This window comes from Corvus cornix, chromosome 1 (genome assembly GCF_000738735.6).
Source record: "Corvus cornix cornix isolate S_Up_H32 chromosome 1, ASM73873v5, whole genome shotgun sequence".
Lineage (NCBI taxonomy): Eukaryota > Metazoa > Chordata > Aves > Passeriformes > Corvidae > Corvus > Corvus cornix.
The window spans coordinates 40,981,732-41,006,461 of NC_046332.1; the positions used below are offsets into that span (position 1 = coordinate 40,981,732).

At 39.1% G+C, this 24,730-nt stretch overlaps 1 protein-coding gene across 8 annotated transcripts in view; it reads left to right on the forward strand.

Moving 5' to 3' along the window:
• Positions 1-12,229, forward strand: part of YAP1 (Yes1 associated transcriptional regulator) — an 85,049-nt gene extending 72,820 nt beyond the window's left edge. For all 8 annotated transcript variants that reach the window (XM_039563844.1, XM_039563856.1, XM_039563850.1 and 5 more), the window contains 3 exons: positions 5,674-5,804; positions 9,762-9,874; positions 10,446-12,229. In XM_039563844.1, the coding sequence (XP_039419778.1) occupies positions 5,674-5,804; positions 9,762-9,874; positions 10,446-10,684 (483 nt within the window). In that variant the 3' untranslated portion in view covers positions 10,685-12,229. The remainder of the gene's footprint in view (positions 1-5,673; positions 5,805-9,761; positions 9,875-10,445) is intronic.
• Positions 12,230-24,730: the final 12,501 nt, after the last annotated feature.

The following is a 24,730-nucleotide window of genomic DNA, read 5'->3' on the forward strand; positions in this document are numbered from 1 at the left end:
TTTTGGAACTTCTTGAAATTATGGCTTTAAATCCTAAAAAATTGCGAAAAGTCAAGGGGACTGTATTGATAATTCATTAAATGTATATGTAGTGGTCACTCTGCTTTATTTGGGATGGGAACTGATGAAAGGATTCATAGAAAAATCAGGATTCCATTTATATTTAAACTTGCTTCCTACCATACCTCCTGCCTGGGATCAATTTTATTAGTCCACACTTGCTAATGAGTCAAGCTGTGTTTGAGTGATCTGTTGGGTAGAAGAGTGGGCAACCATGTCACCTTTAAAGTTCTATAATATTAGATTATTAGTGTTGTACCATCTAAATGTATTTTTTGTGTTTTCATGTCACCTCAGTAATGTAATGAGCAGCCACAGGTGGAAGAAAGTGCTCAGAGAACTGCTTCTGGGTTCTGGTTCTCTAAATGCTTCTTGAGGCATTGTACTGTAGAGGCAAATGTAGTCTGTCTTCTCTGATGATGCTGTTATTGAAGTCCCAATCTGTACGTCTGATCAGGTCACAGTTGACCTACTGAATCTGAAAAACGTATAGAAAATAAAAATTTCTTTGTTCAACTTTTTCTTTCTGACAGGTCTGTCTTTTTTTTGAATAAAATTAATGAAGTTTGGAGAAATTATCTTCGTTCCTGATGATAAAGTTGTGCTTGGTTGCAGATTAATAGCTTCTCTTGCTAAATTTTAGAAGTTCTTTTAAGGAATACTAAAAATTAAATCTTCATATGTTCAGTTCTCTTAATTCTGGGAAGGCTAAGTCTGTTTTAGAGAGGGATTGCCAAGGTCCTTCGTTTGTAAAGAAATTATGTAAGACCGGTGTTCTTGAAGCTTGCCTCTAATGAAGTCTCTGGTTTAGATGGCTTAAAAACATCTGAGAAATGTTCCTTAACTTTTAACTGGATCTCTGAGCTTTTCATGTCAAGCAGTCACTAGGTTAGAAGGGACTGATAGAGGTCATCTAGCCCAACATGCTCATCCTTCTTGACATTTTTCGCTGTGTAGCCTGGATATACAGCACCATGGTTGTATTGACATCTACAGTCAGGTTTTTTTGGTACTGAGTACCCATAGTGTCCCTGCCAGGTTTTTTCTCTCTGCCGTGCTACTGTAGTATCCTGTAGTGACACTAACGCTCCAGGTGTTACGTATGGAAGCCTTAGCACCTTCTGGAAAGAGGAAATAATTGCTCAACTTCAATTTTTATAGCAAGCACTGTAAGAGACTCTTCTTGTTTGAATGAGGATATATTCTACTGTAATTCTAAAAATGTCAAAGGTACCTGTAGCAAAAATTCCAGCTTTCAGACTTACTGGGTATAAGCAAGAACTGTTGATACATCCAGGAAATTTGAAAACACTGAGCATCTGTTCAGTTACTTGTACTCATCATCATCAGTTATTTGTGAAACCTTAAAGATGCCTGTCTGTCTTAGTTAAAAGTTTGAATGACTTGACATTCACTCCATCCCCACTAGTTCTCCTTCCATTTTCCTGCAGTTAGCATTTGGTTGTCAACAATTTCTCACATAGAGCAGATGTCAATCGAGTTTTGTATATATCACAAAATTGAACAGATGTTAAGTAACAGATTTCTTCCCTTACAGTGTGCTGTGGAAAGAAATAGAGGCAAATAATGTCGAGGTACTGATGGGATTATTCTTGGATGTTGTGCGGACTACTTTCTTGTGCTAAGAATGGAAGATTTCTTATTTATCTGCTGCTAATATTAGAGTATTTGCTAGTAAGATCAGCATACTACACATTTATGAGACAAGTTCCTCTGTATATGCTTGCTCATTCTGTATCTGCTGCTTGTTTTTAGCTTGTTTCTAAGCTTTACAGATCCACAAAATAATTGTATTGCTTGCTCATGTATGTAGCACTTTATGGATAAATACCTTGTTTAAAAGTCTATATAGTAAATCAGAACTGCATTCACTGGCTATGCTGGTTGTCATGATTGAAGCAGTGAATGGTACGTGTTCCCCTTAGTGTTCACAAATTGCCTTAACTCCTCATAGCTGAGTTCATTTGTGTTCATCTGTCCACGTGTCTTCCCTCTTTCTTTTGTACATGTGGTGTAACTTTGTGGCCCTCACAAGAGTGCAAACACTTAATCTGAAGAAGCAACTGGTGCTGTAAGTCCACCCATAAGTGTTGTGGTCTTCTCTTTCCCCTAAGACTTCTCTCCTATCCCAGGAAAGCCAGATCATTTGAAAGTCGAGCACTGGTTGGCAGCAGAAATGTTACAATTGGCACTTTTAAAGTAAATTTACAAAACAAATTATCAGGATATATCAAGTCAAATTGAGTAGCATATCATAGGTTTAATACAGTAAGAATGTGAGTTGCACAAGTCATCTGCCTTTCCTCAAAAGCCTGTAAAGATAAAAATGCTCTAAAAAGGGTAGTTTTATAAAGTTAATTTGGACATGGTGTGAATTACCTGTAACTAACTTCATGTAAAACTTAATCTGTATGCAATTATGAAAAAAAAATGTGGATGAAGTCAGCCAGATAAATTACACAGTGCTGACATTATTTTTAAAATTATTTAAGATGACAGATCATTTTGGTCTCTGTGTAATAACCAAAATTCAGCTTTTGTCTTAACAATAGGAATACTAAACTTTTATTTTCCCAGAGATACTTAAAACAAGTTTAACATACTTTAAAAATATGATGAGATCAATTCATAGAAATCTAAGCCAGGATTTTGTCATAGTTTTATTTTTGCCTCCAGACTTCAAATACTTCTAATGAAGGATATATTTTAAAGCATGAATTAAAAGCCTAGAGTTCACATTGCTCTGTTTGGAGCTGGGAGAGGCTTGGACACTCCCATACATTTTTTTAAGTATAGCAAACACACAACTTTTTTTATTGCAAAACAGGTTTATAAGGAAGGAGAAATGAAAAGACCATTCTTCAAGCAACACAACTTCAGCTTCCATTATATACACCTCTTAGGAAAAATAGTCTTAACACACTCTTTAGGCCTTCAGGAAACTTAGCTTATCTTGGAGAATGATTAAAAATTGCCCTGTATTTGTTTTTCAATAGCTCGTCTTTTTTGGTAATTCTTTTCTCTTTCAGACTCCCAGAATGACATAAATTTATTACTTAGATGAGTAATAACATTCTTTTGAGGGGAAAGTGCTTCTGACTCCTGAAAAAGTAGCAGTAATGCTACTTGCAAGTAGTTAAAAATAGTTGCAGTTTTGCATTTCTTAGCAATGTTGTTGAAACAAGGATAAAAGTAGTACTAATTTTAAAAATACTAGTTTCAGTACATAGTACATGCCAAAGAATGGGCAAAATACAGTTCTCTCTCCTGGTTTAATACATCTCTTTTTAGTGGGCCTTTAGTGAAATGAGATTTTTTTGGTTTTAGCTGGGTAGTGTCTTGAGCTACATTTATTTTTACCATACTATTTAAGTTCATGTATTGATGAAACTTCAGCCTCTCCTACACTCTGAGGATTTAGAAGAATACAAAGGTAACTCCTCTGTTTTACCAAATTTCTTTTTTCTTTGTACTGACTTTTTTTTCTTAAAGTAACAATTAAAGAAGACAAATTGTGGGTTTTTTTCTTTCCCGGTGTCAGTAGCTCTTGAAAAGGGGATCTGTATGGAATTCTTACCTTCCTCACAACTATTGAATCAGGAGGCAGTGCTGATTGGAAAGACCACGCAAAGGAGATAAAATGTCTCTTTAGTTTATATACAGAAATGACTCCATGTAGGTTTTGCTTTGTTACCACTCTTTGTGGCACTGGTGTGTGATTAAGCCTCTTCAGCTGTCTGCTGGCACTTTGGCTCTTCCTCTTCATCCAAGTCAGGGACTGCAGCCCAAGGAAATAAAGATGTAATGTACAGATCAAACCAAGAAGGAAGGGGAAAAGGACAGAGCACATGGGTGAGCAGTTCTTGAGCCATCTCTGGGATGGCTGCTCTAAGACCTCCTCCCTTCTTCAGATCACTGTTTGGGAAGCATTCCAACAAAGAATGCTTTTTCCTTTTTTTTTTTCAAATGGATGAGTCTACCTGTATATCAGGTAACTTGTGACTGATACAAGGTTGCAAACTTAGCTGTGAAATAAGATGTCATTTTATAGGCTTTGCACCTGGGTTTATTACATAAGCAAATGAAACTCATATGGATAAGCCTTTAGAAATTATTAAAAGATGGCTAACATCCTGTGCTCTGAAAACGCGGATGGAGTATTATTACTGTTTGTTACAACAGTGGCCAAGTAAGTGGTGATGAGCAGAGGGCTGGGTTTACTTGAAGTAGTAATTGGGTGTGATGAACACAAAAACCAATGGTATGCTTGTACACTTTCTGCAAAGATCTAATCAACTGTAGTGAGAAGATTTTCTAGTACATGACATAAAACTTAAAGGAATGTATAGAATAGGAGTGGGACTGAAGCAGATTAGAAAAGAAAATTAGGCAGTAGAGAAGCTTCAATGCACAGTCTGCTGGAAATAAAATTAAATAACCTTAGAATTTCTTAAAAAGAAATCACTTTGAAGAATTGGGGAAAAGTTATTTTTATGTATTACAAGACTACAGTACAGTAGTCCTTAGGCTTATCATGAAAATGGATGATCTCTCATTTTACAAGTGAGAAATACTGACTATCGTCAAGACTGACAGGATTGGTTTTGCCTGATATTATTTTCCCAGGCACCATCTGGAAGTCACGTACTACCAATAACAGTAACAAGATAGTCAATGGATTTACAAGTCTTGACATTAACAAAGCTCAGTCTTGGTGAGACATTGATGATGTTGGAATAGAGTTGCTTGAAGAAAATTACTGTATTTTCACATGCATAACTCATGGATTAGTTGTTTAAAAAGGGGAGAGGGGTCACTGGAAATACCACTTAATGTTGCTTATTTCCATCCACCTTTAATTTAATGTATTTTATGTTAAAACTTGCTTTCATTAATTAGTAATTACAAGCTTTATGGATGGTTTGATTCAAGCTGGTGAACATTCAGATGTGTAAAAAATTTTATGCAATTTAATTTTGTAGCTTCCGAAGTGCAGTGTCTTGGTCTTACTAAGAAATTACTCGGAATTTGAAGAGCTTTGAGATTTACTTATGGAACTAATCACTGATTTGATCAGTCAGAAACTTCAAATGCATGCCTCTAACAGAAGGAGTGAATGGGAACTTTTAGGGAAAGACTTGAAAGTTTGCTGACTTGAAACAAGAAAGGTACAAAGGAAGCCAGGAACTAAATCAGAATTTAAAAGAAATGGGGATAAAATGCTATTTAGCAGAGCTAAACAGGTTATCTTAGGGGTCAGATAGTATTAACAATTCTTGGTTTGGTTTAAGTGTAGAAGGATACTGAAGTGAACTAGAAAATATTTGTGTAAACATACAGATGTTTATATCCATGAATACATGTACAGTGCAGTCTCTGTAATGTCAGGCATGGCTGGTGGAACTTGCATTTTCATTGAAGGCAGTACAGATTCTTGCTTTATCCTCAGAAACTTTAGTTTAATTTCATTTAACTCTTGTAACTGGAAGCAGTAAAAGCATCAGTTATCCATAATGTCATGTATTTATGTATCCAAAAAGTGCATTCAAATGCCTAACTTAATCTTGCTTTCTCCCTCTCCTGCTGTTCTAGGAATTGGCTCTCCGTAGCCAGCTTCCAACAATGGAACAAGACGGTGGATCTCAAAACCCCGTGTCATCTCCTGGAATGTCTCAGGAACTGAGAACAATGACTACAAATAGTTCTGATCCCTTTCTTAACAGGTTTGTAGGAGTAGCTACTAGAGGAAAGAAATTTGATTTAAAATTCTGTTTGGTATATGTAATAGTTTATTTTGAACATCTGTCTATGCCAAGAACCACAGCTGTAAATGAATCTTTCCTTAAATGGCAAGTCTAGTAAAAGTTGAAGATTAAAAGCTGTCTCCTGTGGGAGGAAGTAGTCTGTTCAGACTTGCAGGAAGGTTTTTATTCAAAGTCATAACATGTTTGGCTCTGCATAATCTGTTGACTAACAGTCATTTCAAATTACTGACTCAAAGAATTTGTGAATAGCTCGCTGTGAGATCAAATGAACTGTGATGCACATTTAGGATTATAGCTTGAGGTTCATTTTAAGGTTTCTCCATTCACCCCTCCTCTCCACTTCAGGTATTTAGCAGTATTTTTACTCTGCTAATGTTAGGTCTACAAATAGTGGCATGTTTCATTTTAAATGCTGTATTATTTTGAAGTGGGTATTTTCATTCAAGATTTAGAATCTTACAGTATAGACTAGTCTTTCATAAAACTTCTTCCTAAATCCCTCTGACTTGAAGTGTTTATTTTGCTGGAAATACTGTTCAAATTACAGCTTGCAAATGCTTCATACCAAACATTGCAACTTTGGAGAAACTGCTCCAGCTTGAGATAAGTGATATCTGTATTTTGGGTAAACCCTTCGGGTAGATTTATCTCTTACACAGACAACTACGATTAGAAAACTTGATTTTTTGTTGGAGGGATTATCCTACATGGAATTCATCCTGTAGGATGTTCTTGTGTGAGCCTGGACTGTGCTGGCCTTGTCCTAAGAAATAAAAGAGACAAGACAATTTAAACCTGACTTGCTCTTGTATGGGAAGCCTCTGTAGATCGACGATGGTATTGATGTGGTGTAGTAACATACTAGCTTGAACTTCTGAAAGGCTGTTGCCCTCATACATCGTACAGGTCCTCACATCTTCAAAACCTGTCTTCTGACCTGAAGGAAATGCATCTTTAGGTTTCAAATGGCCACAGCAGTGGATTGCTGCAGTTTATCCATTGTGAGTCTACACACATAAAATATAAAGTGATGGATCTTTGCCATTGACTGGAAACAGAGGAAAAAGCTAGAAAGGGCAAATTTATGTTTTGTAATTCTATGCTTGCCTAGTTGCATATATGTTTGACTGGGTTTTTTTTAAATGTAGCCCTTACCCCATGCAAAAGATTGAAAATCTGTATTTGACTTGAGTTCAGATTATCTTAATTTGCATTTTGGTCTGAACGTGTGTCTCCTTCTAGGGTTTTGTATGTGCAGCACCACACTTAATGGTGTCATATGGGTATGGGAAAGGGATTTTTAAGAAAGGACATTTGTGAATATGCACTGCTATCTCAGAAAGCAGTCCAGTAGTTTTGACCTAAAGATCTTGTTGATACTCCTTATGTTAAAGTTCAGACTTGGAGAAATGCTCCTTTCTATCTTTATAGGGTATATATAAAGTTCTTGGTGAGACAGAGCTAAATTTAGGCCCCGAAGTTATATATTCAAAGTTTAGGTTGTTTGATATTTTCTGCTGCCTATATAATAGAAACATTAAAAAATCTCAGAAAATAACTACATTGGAGCAATTAGAGAAAATACTCAGTAGTGGTTTAAAATGCATAGTCAAATCTGCCTGCTATCTTCAGTACTTACAGTCATTAAGGTATATTTGATTTTTTTTTTGAATGGGATATTCATCAGCACAGACTGCATTAAACTATTTTACCTTTTGATTTGCCACACTTGTTTATATATTTTTGTCGGTTAGATTTATATTGGTAGTGATGGTAGTTCTCTCTTTAACTCCTAAATTGGTATTTCTTCTTTTGTATACGCATATTTTAACAATTATTAGTTGAAGAAGAATCCGCTCTATTTTGGGCAATGCTGTTTAGTTGCATGTGGTAATTTTGGGTGGTGTGACTACTAAATGAACAAATCCTTGTTGAAGAAAGAGGAAATGTGTATTAAGGAGTGATTTGAAGAGAAGTGCTGGACATTCCAAATGTGAGAGAAACAGCCAAAAAGCCTTCTCCACTGGAGTGATTTAGTTCAGCATAGTCTCAGTTCTGTTTTTAGTATTTTGTCCCATTAAAACAGCATTTTTGTTCACAGAAGTTTTAAATCGTTTAATTACTAGGATTGTATCGAATGTGTGGTGATTCTGTTTTTAAATCAATCTAAAAAAAGAGAAAAATATTTATGATTAATCTATAAAGAAATGTTAGGTTCCTTTCTTGTACAGCAAAGATGTCCTTATGGAATCAAAAAAAAAAAAATGTTTATATATTTATATACATGGCTGATGGCATTCTACTGGCATGCAATATTGAATAGCTGTTCATATTTTTTTTGGTTCTTCATATTTGACAAAAAGGCATATACTGTATACTTCACAAGTACATCATGAGGAGGATCAGTATGTCTTCAAATGCTAATTTGAACAGTAAATCAAGTTGATGTTCATTTAGGATGCAGGATGGAAAATCAGTAAGGATTCTCAGTGAATGCTCCCATAACCTGAAGAAATACAGGTTTTGAAAATACTTTGTGAAGACTGAATATTAGGAGATGCAGTGGGGAGGGAGGTAATGGTGGGCTTCAAGAACTACTTATGCAGGTGACAGCTCCTTCCAGCAAAGCTGCTCCAGCATGGGCTCCTCTCTCCATGGGAGCACAGGTGCTGTCAGCCTGCTCCAGCACAGGCCTCCCATGGGGTCACAGCCTCCTTCAGGCCTCCACCTTCTCTGGCATGGATCCTCCTCGGGCTGCAGGTGAATCTCTGCTCCCCCTTCAATCTCCAGGGGCTGCAGGGGCACAGCTCCCTCACCATGGGCTGCACCACAGGCTGCAGGGGAATCTCAGCTCTGGTGCCTGGAGCACCTCCTGTCCCTCCTCTTGCACTGACCTTGGGGTCTGCAGGGATGTTCCTCTCCTATGTTCTCACTCCTCTCTCCCATCTGCTGTTCAGCGTTTTCCCCCTCCTCTTAAATATGTTATGACAAAGGTACCACCATTGTCACTGTTGGGCTCAGCTTTGGGCTGCTGGACCACTTTGGAGACAGCTGGAACCAGCTGGCTGACGTGGGATCAGCTCCTCATGCTGTGTCACACAGTCATCCTTGCAGATCCCTGCTACCAAAACCTTGCTATATACTCAACACACTGGCCTGCTTCCCTGCCCCATCCCATATTTTCCACTGAGGCTCTCTTGGTCTTGCTTGCTGCTCTGGCAGTGAGATGGCAGTAAGAAAGTGAAGGCATGTAAGGCCCCATGCCATCAGTTTGGTTAACTGTTCTGTCAGCAAGATCATTCTGAGCAGGGTTTGTTTACAGGATGGCTTCTGTACCAGTATTTGATTTATATTAGGGTGCTCTCTTGCCTTGACATGTGTGACTGAACAAGTAGTAATGCAGCAGTGGGAAGCAATTGAAGAATTGCTAAAGGAGTTCCAACTATTTATAACAGCAGTGACCTAAAAATACACTTCAGTGGTTGATTAAATATGGGAACATTACTTAGAAGTAATTTTTTTTATCCTTATGGAAGCATAAAAGGGTGCACCATAATTATTATTTTTATAATCATTATGGACTATCTGATACGCTTCGAAAGGTTTTAGCTGAGGGTGAGTGTGAAAATATTAAAATTATGCAGAACATAAGTAGGCAGTTTCTTAAAGCTGCATAAGTATGTTCTCATCAAGTTAAATTGAATCAAAATAACATGGTTTTAATTGGAAAAGGTCTGCATAAAATAAAACCCAGGTGTCTCATGCAAACAAATGCTTCAGTTTTTTATTAGAATAGAGGATTTCTCATGGTAGCAATGTTTTAAAAGCCCATAAATTAATTCAAAACAAGCATCTATTTTATTTTCTTGAGTGCTCTACCCTCATTTCTTTTTTCCTCCTGTTCTTCTGTTACAGTGGAACATATCACTCCAGAGATGAAAGCACAGATAGTGGACTTAGCATGAGCAGTTACAGTGTACCCAGAACCCCAGATGACTTCCTGAACAGTGTTGATGAGATGGATACAGGTCTGGTTTTGTGTACATTTTCAATGCATGTTTTCCAAATACAGTTGTATCCATTTGCAATGAAAACAAGCAACTCTGAAAAGCTGTGATACTTTTTGCATTGTTTTTATACCTTCTTCTATTTCCCCTATTTCTGTAATAGAAACATTATGGTTAGGTTTGTGAAAAAATATATTTGTAATCAGCTGTATTAGGAGGATGGGGAAATTGGTCATAAGTAGTATCACTCCTGTTTTTATAAGGAATTTGAGTGTGTTTGCTTTCTGAAGTAATGTTGTTCAGAGCTAAGAATAGTACCTCATCCAGTATTGTCTTTTTCCTTCAAGTATAAAAATTAAATTATGCTAAATGACATCAAAGATCTGTAAGATTTGGGTCAGTAGGTGAAAGTTTGAAACAAAATGTACATCTGCATGCAGTCAAGTTATCTTTGGGTTTTGTCATGGATTTCTATGAGTCATGCTGCTTGTATGATGCAAGAGGTACATGAGTAACCTTTACCAGTTGTCCTGATAAATTGTAGGTTTGGTACTTCCAGTATACTTAATATTCATCTCTGTGTTATAACTAGGTGACAGTATCGGCCAAAGTAACATACCATCCCATCAGAACCGTTTCCCAGACTACCTTGAAGCCATTCCAGGGACAAATGTGGACCTTGGGACACTGGAAGGAGATGGAATGAATATAGAAGGAGAAGAACTGATGCCAAGTCTGCAAGAGGCTTTGAGCTCTGACATCCTTAATGACATGGAATCTGTCTTGGCAGCCACCAAGCTAGATAAAGAGAGCTTTCTTACTTGGTTATAGGGGCCTCAGGGAGACTGAATTCTAAATCTGTGAAGGATCTAAGGAGATTAGGACATCTGTATCTGAAGTTCAGAACAAGCCAGTGTGGTGCACTTTGGCTTGTGTTCAGAAAAAGTAAATGAACAAATATTCAACAAGATTCTTTGGGTTTGCTCTTCCTTGTCCATCGCTGCTGTTATATATTGCTGACTTTTTTCCACAGTTGACTCTGAAGAACAGACATCTTCTTGATCTTTTTCTATTGCTGTTGCAACTACTGTTCAAGGGGGGTGGGGAGGGATGATGAGCCTATTTTGGATGACGAATGCCATTCCTTTTGTCCTAGTGTGCGCTTGCATATCATTTTATCTAAGTACTCAGATTTGAGAGTTAATTTCTGCATGTCACTGCTTGTAGTTTGCTCAGCTAGTTGTCTCCTGCTGCCTGTGGCAAGTGGTAAAACATGACATACTGGGGTGACAAGCCAAAAATGATGTATCTGGTCAAAAGAAGTCAATACTGATTTGGAGATATGACGTAAAGGAGGGCTGAAGACTGGCATTAAGTGTTCCTACTAGTAGCTCTTGCATTAGTCATGAAGTGCTCTTGTTCATATTTTATGTTATAGTAAATCATGAGTCATTTTACATAGAAACATATATGAACTTTGATTGTTGCCACATACTCTAGCCTAACTTCCATTTGTCAAAAATACTTTTGATTATTTTTGTTAGTTGGTTTAACTGTAGCGGTAGGATGGGAAGTAATTATAGGTGTTCTGGGGTTTTTTTTAGTAGTGAAATCTAAGGGTTTTTTCTGATTTCACACAGTCTTATTTAAATCTGAATTGTCTGCTTTTTTTTATACTTAAACCATGCCTATTGTAGCCTGATAAGCTAGTGAGTACATGAACCAGTATGTTTTGCCTGTAACTTTTTTTTTTTTAAAGGCTAGCTTTGAATGTAATCATTAGATTTCATGACCAGTGGCTTATTTTTCATGTGTATTTGCAAGACTTTGAATTAGAATCTGATTACAGCAATGTAAAAGTTAGAATCGTGTGTCATGTGTACAAATTCTAAATGCATTTTAAAGTAGCAGAACCATTTTAAAATTACATCTAATCTCTCTTCTGGTTTTCAGTTTTGGTCTCTAAGTGAGTTCAGATTTTAAAATCCTTAATGGGAAACAAAAATTTATGAAAAGTTTCTCTTAAGTTATCACTGAAAAAAATTCTGAACTATTAATATCACTGTGCATTGCAATGAAAAGGCTAGAACACCAAAAAACTCCTCAATAAAAACTTCAAAGTGTAATAGTTATCAAGTTCTGTTTGGTGAAAAATAAGCCCTGGACACTATATGTAGAAGAATGTAAAGATACGTGTTAGATGGTGACATGAGCAGGTAATGAAGTGTATATTAGTAGTAGAGCTTAGCGTGGGGTAGAGGTGAATAAGAATTATTTTTATTTTAACAGGAAAAGATGTATCACTAAGTTGTCTGCAGGAGTTGACACAAGTTTCCAAAGAGTATTTTTAAATAAACAAAGCGAGCATGAATCAAACTTTCAAGATAAGCTATGAATTTTTGTGGGGCTTTTGGGTTTTTTTCTGATGAAAAATAGTGTCACCAGTTAACACCTCTATAATTAAGGGCCTGTCACCATTCTCAACATTGAGCCTTTATTTTCAAGGGTGTATAACATGACTATAAAGATACTGTAAGCATGAAACTTAGTTTTGGAAAAAAACCTCTCAGTTAGCAGGGACTTCTCCTGAGGAGAGATTTTTTGGGTTTTACTGTTTTGCATTTTTTTAAAGACATTGATTATTTTTTAAGCTAGGAACAAATCAGCAAAACAAACAAAAAACCCCCATCATATTTCTATTGCCATTTGGATTTTTTTATGCTTCAGAAATAATTCTGTTTTAGGATGATGTAAAGATGGAAAACTCTTAACCAAATCCCATTTTAAAAACTGAAGCAGTAGAGGCAGAGATTTGAAATTTGCCACTATAAATGTACATTTACTACTTTACATAAACATATTAGTGTTTGAAAAACACAAAATTTTATGGCTTGTTATGGGATACAGGCAAGTTTAAAAATATCAATTTTTAAAACACGTTCACAATGATATATATTCTGCTACACCAGTAATTCAGCAATTAATAGGCCACTTATGTTGTGCAATGACACAGTAGCTCCTAAAGCAGTGTATTGTGTCCAAGATAGGGATTTTAGTAGTATTTTTGCAATTTCATCATGAATTCCTCTCTCTCCTTCCCTTCAGGAAAAGAAAAAGACACTAAGTTTTTATAACTTGAATGATCTGACATAAAACCACAACAGCAAGGAAATTCAGAGTTGATTCTATTTCAGTTTCTTCCATAGTTGTATCCAGGTGTCATAGCACACAGAGAATTGCAGAATAAGCTGAGTTGGAAGGGACCCATTGGGATCATCAAGTCCAACTCCTGGCCCTGCACAGGACACTCCAGGAGTCACACCATGTGCCCGAGAGTGTTGTGCAAATGCTTCTTGAACTCTGTCAGGCTGGTGCTGTGACCACTTCCCTGGGGAGCCTGTTCCAGTGCCCAACCACCCTCTGGGTGAAGAGCCTTTTCCTGATACCCAGCCTAAACCTCCCCTGACACAGCCTCAGGCCATTCCCCCAGGTCCTGTCACTGGTCTCAAGAGGAAGAGATCTTACCTGTCCCTCTTCCTCTCATGAGGAAGCTGCAGACTGCAAAGAAGTCTCCCCTCAGTCTTCTCCAGGCTGAACAGACCAAGTTATCTCAGCCATGAGGATTGGCTTCCCCTCAAAGGAGCCGCCTTTATTGGCCTCCTTTGGACACTCTCCAATAGTTTAATGTCTGTCTTACATTGTGGCACCCAAAACTGCCCCCAGCACTCGAGGTGAGGCCGCCCCAGTGCAGAGCAGAGTGGGACAATCCCCTCCCTTGCCCGGCTGGTGATGCTGTGCCTGGTGCCCCCCAGGACACGCTTGGCCCTCCTGGCTGCCAGGGCACTGCTGACTCCAACTGCTGATGTCCAACTTCCATTGACCAGGACTCCCAGGTGCCTTTGTGCAAGCACTGCTCTCCAGCATCTCATTCCCCAGTCCATGCACACAGCCCGATACGATGCACTGAGTGCAAACTCCTGACATGCTGTACCTTGCTACAACAGAAGTGAGTACAGAACAAATTATCTTTCCTTGCTTTTGTGTGTTTGTCACAGCTTTAATATTTGAATGTTTTATTCTCATTGTAGAAACACTAAATGGCTTATACTGTATTTGGGTAGCACTGCTTAGGGTAGATACTGACAAACTGGGAATCCTTGAACTGCTCTAACATTATTATGTTTTGTGATACTTATTTTAATTAAGACATTTCCGTTCTCTCATTTATTAGGAAACATACCATAGAGATGCTGTACTGTTGGCAATCAATATTAATTTGGATTTTTTTTTTTTTTTAATTCTGCAGATGCATTGTTTGATGAAGTGGTTAAAATTGTTTGAAATGCAAAAGTGTTTTGGGTAGTATTTTATACTGATGTATATATTGAAACAGAAATCATTGTAATAATTGTAATAGCTTTTAGTTTTAAATACACTATATGCAGACAGATGGGGCTGTACAGAACTGTACTGTTAACATCCAGGCAGGGCTACTGCTTGGGAACAGGTTGCAGTGTCGGTGAACCATATGGATCAAATATTGTACCATTCAGTGTTGGCGCTCACCAATGCAAAAGGAGAAGAGACAATTTCAACATGATTAACACTACATGGTAAATTAGTACTACAGTGACCTTTTCACTTACAAGCATGTTTTTTATACAAATTAGCAGGTGTGCCTGTATAAAATAATTTGTGTTCTGTATCATGGAAAAAGTACTCTCCACATTTAGAATCACAGAATCATGTTGTATGTTAGAGAATTATGTCCAAAATTATATATATTACTTAACAATGTTATTTTTAGATATGAGCATGACTGTAAGCTAGGTACTTAAGTACATTCTGTTACATTATTTTTCTTTATGTAATACTTTTTCAGTTGTTTTATTTGGTATAAATATATACTTTGTGCTTAAACATCCTTGTTTGTTTTTAACATTTAATGGTATGTAAAGATACGATTTCCTTCAGTAAGATAGATGCATTGAATTGTTGGAATGCCTGTTGTGGTGCATCTGTTCTTGTCCCCCTTGTCTTTGCTTTTGTAGTCATAAACTCCAGGCCTGCAAATACGGTGTGCAAGCTCACCTGGGAGACAAATGAGTTCCACTGACTTCAGTAAAGGCTTAACATTAAAGTGTGCTTGCATCTCTGTGTGCTTGCAGTAATGAAGAGACAGTGACTCTGGTGAGCATCATGCAACTTGTGTAAAACAATACTTTAATTGCATATGGCACTATAGTGAGACCTGGTAACAGAACATCTGGGTATCTGCTAGAAGAAAACATCCACTTTTTGCAGATAATGCTTGCCATGTTCGGATGGCAGATACAGTTTTGGCTAACTCTTAAGTTTATGCATTAATTTGTGGCAGACTATCAATAAAGACACACTGTTTTCATTTCCAAGTTTTGACTTATGAATTGTGAAATATGTAATGACATACCTTGAAAGTGCCTGAAGATTTTAGTTTAAAATATCTTGACAGGTTTCATTAATTTTGACCTTCTGTATAACAGAAAGTCTGAAAGATGGGAGTTTTTTTTAATGCAGTGCAATTTGGAAAGGCCAAAGTCAGACACTGTTAGCATTTTAGCAGTTCCAGAGTTGTTACTATTCAGCACTGAATGGCCCAACCCTGTTGAATTCAGCACATTTGTGTGTTTTCTTAGGTAAGGGTACAGCCCTTGATGGTTTTGTCTGTTTGTCTTGTACTTCTGAGTTCATAGCCAACTTTAGTCACCCAGATCCTTTAAATTTAAATGTAACATCACACCTTCCACCTGGGAGTAGGCAGCCAGTGCCAGGGAATGATAAGGCACCAATTTTGTTTGCTGATATCACTCTCATTTATAAGGTGGTGACATATTGCAGTAGTTGAAGTATCGGTGACCTTCTGAGGCAGCCCTAAATAGACTGTATTACTGCAAAACAGGATATTTGGTCCAGGTATTACAGCCTCACTTGGCAATTTTCTTTGAAATATTTTCAACGCTTAGTTAAAAATAAAAAGTATTCATTTCAGTAAGCCAGAAATAATATGCTTCCAAGGAAACAAGTGCAAGTTATCAGCCAAAGAAAGCATTTTTCATGTTGGATCATCAACAGAATAATTATTTTGAGATCAGGCTATGATCTGTATAGCACCTCCTGTTTTGGAGGTTCATTCAGAGATAAACCAGGGCCATTGATTTTATTTATAGTATCAGCATCCAGAGTTCATATGTTCCTGTTGAGGAGTAAAGGTGTGTGTCTTGTCCCTTGTCACCACTTCTTATTGCTAATGGGGGTTATCTGCACCCTCTAAATTTAGGTGTCATCAAAATAGGAAGACGTTGGTACAGGATGAGACATCTTGGTTGACGTGAAATGGTAAAACCAACGCTAACTGAAGAATCAAATTGTCTTTAGAACAGAGGGTAGAGCTTTGTACCAACTGCCATATCCAGTACTTAATGCCTCTTAATTAAAACAGCCAATGTGGTTTTCTCTAGGCACTGAGGGAACATGTTGAGTGAGAAACGTATAAATACTGACACATCTGACAAAGCTGCCTGATGGATTTTGTGGAAAACTCGCCATTTTACTTTTCCAGGCATACTCCTCTGTCTTTAATGTAGAGGTTGTAACAGTGAATGCTACAGATCTAGGCTGTCACAGACTGGTTTTATTTTCTCTATATGGGAATGAAGTTGGTCACTCTGATGATCGTATTTTCTATATTAAATTGCCTTGTATTACAACACAAGAGGCAAAGTAATTTTACGGAATTTTCCCTTCTATTAGCAAGTGTGTTTGGGGTGTGGTGGTGGTGGTTTTGTTTTGTTTTTTAAGGGGAGGGGTCAGGAGCAGCCCGAGAGGCTTTGTCTTCAATGTTCTGCAACAACAAACTAGATTTCCATAAAAATGGTACATTCGATCTCACCTGAAATGCTCTTTCTCCTCCTCCCATATATGTTAATTCTGACCTGCTCTAGTGTGTGTATTAAATTATATATTGTATTTACCATCTGTGAGTTTTGCTTTCCTAACACCTAAAGACTGGACTGTAATGCTAGGTGCTGTTTGTCCCCGGAGGAGAGCAGAGTTCCTCCTTCCTGAAATCCTGCTGCCATCCTGTTTGAAGTCTGTATTCTAACACAGAAATTACAGTCTGACTCCAAACGTGTTGCTGCCCCAACAGCAGCAGGTACAGGATGGTTATCGGCAAGCACAACTTTTTTGGACGATGGTGGGTTCCTGTTCTTGTTGGAGACTGGCAAAGTTTGGCTATACCATTGCTTTGATTTCCGCAGCCAGCTGTCCTAGCAGGAGTGGGGAGTGCCACAGTGCCTGTTGGAGGACTCCAACCCAGCACTTAACCTGATGTTAGCCGTGATTGGGTTTTTTAAGCTGACAGAGTAATTCAGTCTTTCTCTCATAGTTTCATTGTTAGGCATGCAAATACAATTGTCTCAGCTCTCTTGACTGACAAGGGGCCCTTTTCAGACTTTGCCAAGCGATGTAATCCTTTCATACCCATCATCTGCTGTTGAACTGTGACCCAGAGGCCTCTGAGAGGTTCAGCTGCAGTCCTGGACTGTCAAAGTCTACAGTCAAAATGAGGTAACTGGTTACGTTTGTGTATGATAAAATCCCAAACCCACAGTGTTAAGAAATGATGTGACTTAGGTGGTGGTACCTCAGTAATGGCAGTAACTGTGAGGTACCTGCTGGTTAGGCCAGTGGGGTTTAGCCTGAAAGTGGTTATCAGTGGCTGTGTAGTCCAAGAAGTTGCTGGCAAAAGCAAAGCCCGTGGGGCAGCCCAACTCTTGCCATACAGGAGAGATTTCAGGCTGTAGTTGAGAAAAGTGTCAGTGCTACAGAAGGTGACAACTGCTGGGCTGATTAAAACTCCCCTGTCAGTGCAGCCTGTACCTGCCACCTCCTTCATTCCTGCCCACAGCTGATTCAAGCAACTGCTTTAAAGCCCTGGGGTTCAGATTTGTATTTGCCAGTGTGTAAAACTGTGGCTTCCTTTACTTTTTAGATGTTTGTTTTTCACTAAAAAGGCCTTTGTTCCTATGAACAGCATTTCAGGATCTGGTAATCTTTCTGTGGATATAGATTCTTCTAATGAATATGAATGTGATTAAGCACCAATAAATCACTGAGAAATAGAAATTTCTCTTTGCAGCTTAGTGGCAAGAATGCTAGAAAACCTGTCACCCAAACAGTAGTATCAGCATCCAAGTTCCTCTCATCCATGTACTAGCCATGGTTTGGAAAACAAACTGGTTTTACGTGAAAATCCATGATTGCAGTAAAGCTCAGGTTCTTTACAACTGCCATCTGTGCTGGTGAAATTTGCTATTGCAGTATGTGGACTTTGCTTTATCATCACCTTGAAAAGAAAGTAATGGAGCCCAGTGAGGTTCATGAAAATGGGAAGCAAGCAGACGTGTACTGCTGCTGCATGAGGACCATGTTTCTTAGCTCCTCTTGGAAATGTCTTCCTTTGAAGACATCTGGTGGTCTTGGCACTTGACATTTGCTTGCATTTTATTTTCAATGTCACTAACATCTAACTGACCACATTATTGAAGTGATTGCACTGGTGACATCTGAAACAGGATAAAGATGGTTTTTAAAATGTAATTGGGTACAATCTACTTGGGTACACGTTGCCCTGGATAAAGGCAGCTCCCACCTTGTAATGGCATATCTGACTTCCTGCTGTGCCTTCCAGCAAGGCATTTTACCATTTCCCAGGAAAGCCATGTGCATGGTTTAACTTATGTCGTGGGAGCACTGAAATATTAATGTTTGCAAAATGCTTTGAGGGTTAAGCATTAAGTGCTTCCTATTAATTCACTCTCGAACTGTGCTGTTCCAGGGCTCTTCTACTCAGTGACATCACCCCATATGAATAAAATCTTTGCAGTGTAGTATAAGCTATGCATCTGATTCTACAAGTTTAAACTCACAAATGCATTATAGAAAGGTCATATATTGCATGTCAAATTATGGTTTTCACTGGCATGTGGACACTCAGTAGGAAGGGTGAACTGACTCAAGTTAGCCCTCCTGTGCTGCTCACCAGCTAACTTCAATTCCCTTCTATTTGGTAGAAAGGAGTGCACAGTTACCACTGACAGATTAATGTGCCCCAGTTCTTCCTTCTCTGAAAACTTTTGTGCCTAAGTCCTTAGGTGTTAGGTTATTTTTTAGATTGAGCTTTCTTGTTGAGCTGCTTCTGAGAAGACAGAGTGACCCTTTAGGTGTAAAAGTACATTGATTGATCATGAATGTGAGGGGAGAAAAATCTTGCCTCATTATATATATATATATATATATATATATATATATATATATATATATACAGGCATAGAATATCATTGCATGCATTTGTGTGTGTGTCTATATATAGACACTATATATAAACACTAAGTTCCTGCCTAAAGACAACTCAGTTTCTCATGAGCATTTTGTTTGTTCTAGGCTTCACAAGGAAAAAAAAAACCAGTAAAAGTGTCATCCCAGTTACAAAGTCTGCATGGTTGTTGCTTATTTTTAAATATTTAGTGTTTTAGGTGTGATGTAGAATCATTTCAATCAGAAAACCAGAACGAATAATGAGAGAATATGAACACATCTGTTATTCCATTGTGCTGCCTCTCAAGAAACCAGTCTTGAGCAGTCAGCTTCTGGGGACTTAAAGGCACCTTGCACACAAAAGGCCCAAACCCAAGGGGCTGGGGTAAGAGTAGGGTTGCCAGTCTCTGCCCCCTGTGAAAGAGTAAGTTTTGCTTTCAAGCTGGGACTGAAGGGAAGTTGCTGCAGGTCAGATTTGTCTACACTGACGTTTACCTTCACATTTAATGCATAATCCCTGCTCTGCACCTTAGTGTGTGTACATTCTGTAACTGCACAGTCACAAAAAAAGGTGTGTGTGTGGCTGTGGAGACTGGAACTGGTACATTATGGAGCAAAGAGTTTACTCATAGCAAGGATTAACCCCTAAGGGGTGCCTAATACAACAGAGTGCCATGTTCCACTGACACATAGCACATACTGTGCTACTTGCTCCAACTATTTTCTTTAAAAAGAGATTAAGATGTTTTTGGATTACTTCCCCATCCCCAAGATCCCATGACAGTTGCTGGGGTTTCTTTCAGTTTTGAAGATTTAAGATGCCTCCATGGGTGGCCTAGACTGTTTTAAAATGTATTAACATGGATTTACTCTGCACTCGAGTGTAACTCTTTCTGTGCTCTGACTTTGTTGCTAGGTATGTCTTTGTTAGAGCAGCAGCGCTGGATATAAGATGACAAGTAGATGTCCAGGCATTGGAAGCAGACTTGGGGTGCTTTTGAAGCCAGAAGTCTGGGAAGCATGGAGTTAGGAAAGACAAGTCCTGCTTGACCAGCCTGATCTCCTTTTATGAGCAGGTGACCTGCCTGTGGATGAGGGAAAGGCTGTGGATGTTGTGTGCCTGCACCTCAGTAAAGCCTTTGAACCTTTTCCCACAGCGTTCTTCTGGAACAGCTGGCTGCTCATGGCTAGGTCAGGTGCACAGCTGGCTGGCCGGGTGAGAAACGGGCTGGATGGCTGAGCCTAGAGGGGGTTGGTGACTGGAGTTACATCCAGCTGGGATCCAGGCTCGAGTGGGATTCCCCAGGGCTCAGTACTGGGACCAAACCTGTTTAATGTCTTTACCAATGATCTGGACGAGGGGATGGAGTGGCCCCTCAGCACCCCAGGGAAGTGGTGAAGGCACTATCCATTTAGGTGTTCCAGAAACAACTGGACATGGCACTCAGTGCCACGGTCCAGTTCACAAGGGGGTGTTCGGTCAAAGGCTGGACTCAGTGATCTTGGAGGTCTTTTGCAGCCATAATGATTCTATGATTATGTGACCTTAGATCTTGCATCAGCCCTTTGGACTCTGTGCTGTGCTTGCACTGGACCTAGCCTGCTACTGAAACAAAGAGGAGATTTTGATACCCCATAATAGGCAAACAGTGCTCTGACTGCTTCTAGAACTGACTACAGTGGCTACTATCTTAGGCTTTTCTTTTGTTTTTCTTTTTTTTTCCTCATTGTGTCATCTGTAAAAATGGATGATATACTTTCTATGTTATCCAAATACTCAGATCTCAGATGAGATGTTTACATTTTATGCATTTATATGAACTAATACTTTGCATATATTTGTGAATTGTATTTAAAAATATACAAAATTCAGAGGGGCTTCAAGTGTGTCATAAGACAAGATCAGACAATGAAGTGTTTGGAGAAAAAATGGAGACTAACCAATTGAGACAGATACACAGATATGTACTAAGAAGTAGTCAGCTACGGGAATCATAAATTAGGACCTACTAGTTCAGTAGATAAAATTGCTTTTGTGGCTCAGGAGATCAACACAAAATTGACTTATCTGTTATTTAACTGGCAGATAAATATATATGCTCTCATGGAATGCACAAATGCAAATACAACAGGCACAAAGGAATCCTGCGCTGGTTCATATCAGTGAGCAGCTGGAGTGCTGGTCAGACTTTGATAATGAAAGACAGGCACTCAACATGGTCCAGAGGCAAGCAGTGATGATGAGGAAAATGTGAGAGAGGAAGGTGAAAGTAGCTGGACTGTTTATCTACAGAAAAGCTGACTAAATGGGGAAAGATGATCTTCAAGTAAAAGGCAAGTGCTACCATGAATCTATTATCCATGGAGTAAAGGGTGAGAAGTTACATTGGAGTAAGGTAAACTTTAGGTTAGGAAAACCTTCTTTTATTCTTCTGGTTGGTTGGTTGGGGTGCCTGAGGAGGCTGTAGTAGCTCCATTGTGGCAGCATTCAAAGAAAAAGTTTGATGACCATCTCTCAGAAACGGGCTGGAGCTGACTTTGGAGCACAGCAGCCTGTGCCTCAGGGCGGCTGGAAGATTGAGCTGACCTCTGAGGTCCACTCCTGAGCACCAAGTCAAAGAACTGGGGCCACTGCTACAACTCAAGGTTGTAGGTTAGAAAATGTAGGTTCCTAGAGTTTCAGATCAATGGACCCCTTCCTTATATCAGCTAGTAACCCCTGTTGCTCCTGCAATTTGTTGTTAGCTAAGGCAAACACCTTAGAAAGGTGCAAATATGCACCTTTTTGACCCTGCAAATATGTCTGGTAGTTCCTTACAATGGACCATCATACTGATGGTGTAAAAATGCAAAATATTAAATCCAAGAAAACTTACTTGCTAGTTCCATTTGTCCAGCTTTGATTGTTTCTCTGCTTAAGATGCCCTTTGGTACCTGCTCTTTTCTTCTATTGAAAATATTTGCATGCTTTAAATAAGGTCAGCTGCTTTAATAAACTGGACAAAATATTTCCACTGTGGTAAGGGGCACTTTATTGCTATCTGTCTTCTAAGTAAATGTACTGCATGTGTGCAATTTGTCTGTGAATTTACCCAGCAAGTCGAGTTCGAGTGTGGCCAAGATACAATAGATTGAGCACAGCTCCCACTTAGTAGGAGAAAAACCTCCTGCAGAGAAGTAAAATCATCCTGAAAATCATCCAGCCTTTGTGGAAAAGATGTATTTTTGGCTGCAACTCTAGGGGAGAAGTACTGATGAGCTTGAAGCTAAGCCCAGATACCAGTCTTGGCAAAAACAGAAGCATCTAACTGGGTAAGAGGGGAAAAAAATCCAGCCAAAGAAGTGTGTGGTCTTTTCTGATGGAACAGTCTTTTTTTGCACGTTCTCTGGTGTAGAGCAGTGTGGTAAAAATGATGGCCTGCAGACTTACACATCATTTGTTTACTGGTATGTATTTCCCTTAAGGGAGTGGCATATTTCCCACCCCCTTCACCTCAAAACTTTCTCTCTACATTTTTTTTTTCTTTTTTTTCCCTACTGAGGAAGGTCTTCCTTGTAGCTGACTTTCTGCTGTTCGCATTTCTGCCCTTGAATAAATAAGCTTCAGAAGACTTGAAAGAGAACTTTTTGGAATATAAACATGTTTGGGAGCAATTTCAGTAAGTTAAGATGAAATGCTCTGTGTTTGGCTCAGGGTCATTAAATAATTCACTGTACTTATTGCCAAGCAAGGACTATTTCATACACTGTTTTCCTGGCTAAATTCCAACCTGGCTATTTCATGTGCCCACCTAAATTCCTCCTGTGTGTTTGAATAGAGATGATCATCTTCACTTGCCTCTTTACCACGCTTGTGCCCCATCTGGCCCGTGCAGCCTGCCCTGCCTTCCACAGGTGCCTGCTCATGGGTGGGTAGGTGATAACTCCTATTATGTAAAATACTGCAGGCTCTCTCAGGATGAAAGGTGCTAAATGTATGCAAGTCATTTATTATTTTGCTCAGAGCCTGAGCTGAAGACATGCACAACCTGTTCTGACTTCTCCAAAACAGGTTTTAATGTGCATTAAACCCATTTGCCATCACTGCTGCGCTGCCTTTTGTTTCTAAATTTACCCTGTTGCACAGCTGATTAGGGAGACAGGAAGCAATGTTATCTTGAAGCTTTCAGGAGACAGCCCCTCCCTGGAGATGTACTTCAGTGACCTAAATGTACAGCGAACAACATGTGAGAGGTGGGGTTTCAGGCCTGGGCATGCCGACTTAGGTGATACCATCAAAGAGTCTGTCACTTCCTTCAGAAGTTCACTAACATTTTTTTTCCCCCCTCAAATGATTTTATTTCAAAATGCAGGCAAGATAACGTTGCTGTTTCTTGCTGCCCTGTGCAGGTGGGATGGGACTTCCAAGAGTTTGGGATCAGCAGCGTCAGCACTGGAATAGGTAAAGCAGCACTCTGGTGAGCCCAAAGTACTGCTGGGAGTGGTTTTTGTTCATCTCCCTTATCATTTTGGCAAATGCCTTAAGGAGTATTGTCTCTCCCTTTTCTGTTTTTGGAAAGAGGGATGGGAACACTTTGTTCCCTTCAAGTAGTGTTGGAGTCCAGTTAGCAGAGACCTCCTTAGTACCGTACACGTCCATCTTGCACAAAAGACAACACACCATCTTTCTGAGGTTACTAACTGCAGCTGATGCCAGCAATCAGGATGCCTGATCTACAAAATGCAGTAATTCTCTCGATTCCCTGATATGGAAAATAAGAGATTAATAATATAGCCATTTTATACAAGCAAGTTCTTCTAGTTTGCTTGGTGTGGAAAGGCAAAGTAAACCCAGTCATTCAATGCTTCTGACTAGTGAAGTAGTCACTGTGAGTGGATGGGCAGGGGCACTGCACAGGGTCACAAGCCAAACCCAGAACTGTAACAGAGCTCTGGCAAACCTCCTCCCTTCACATGTCTATATTGATGGGTGAAATGGGTATCGTTAACATACCACTGTGAATGTAACTTGCTTTATCAGGCCACTTCAAGGTTTCTTTCATGTTACCAGCTAACAAGTCATTCTTGAAAGGCACCCACAAAAAATATATTGGGATAAGAACTCCCCAAATATTTCCTGAAAGTGCAAGTGCCTTCTCTGGGAGCCCAGCTCATCAATAGTGTCACCTTGTTGGACTTGGCAATGCTTACACCTGCCATGAAACTCTGGGATGCCAGGAAACTGCCCTGGCCAGACTGGTACCTCTCATTTCATATCAGAGGGTTCCTGAACTCTCTGATACTTTGAAAGCTGTGCAGACTTTTCTACGAAAAGCAAGATCAAAATGCTAGCAAGTCAAATCACAGGTGTAGAAACAAGTCACCACAGGTAGTACAGACCCTGCAAAAGTCTCCCTGGGGTGTTCTTCAACTGCATTCACTGTTTGATACAAACCTGCTAATGCTATTCTGTCTGGCCAGGAGAGAGGAACAGGAACCTGTAGTCAGTCTCAGGACTGACAAAGGTGGTTGCAACGGTGC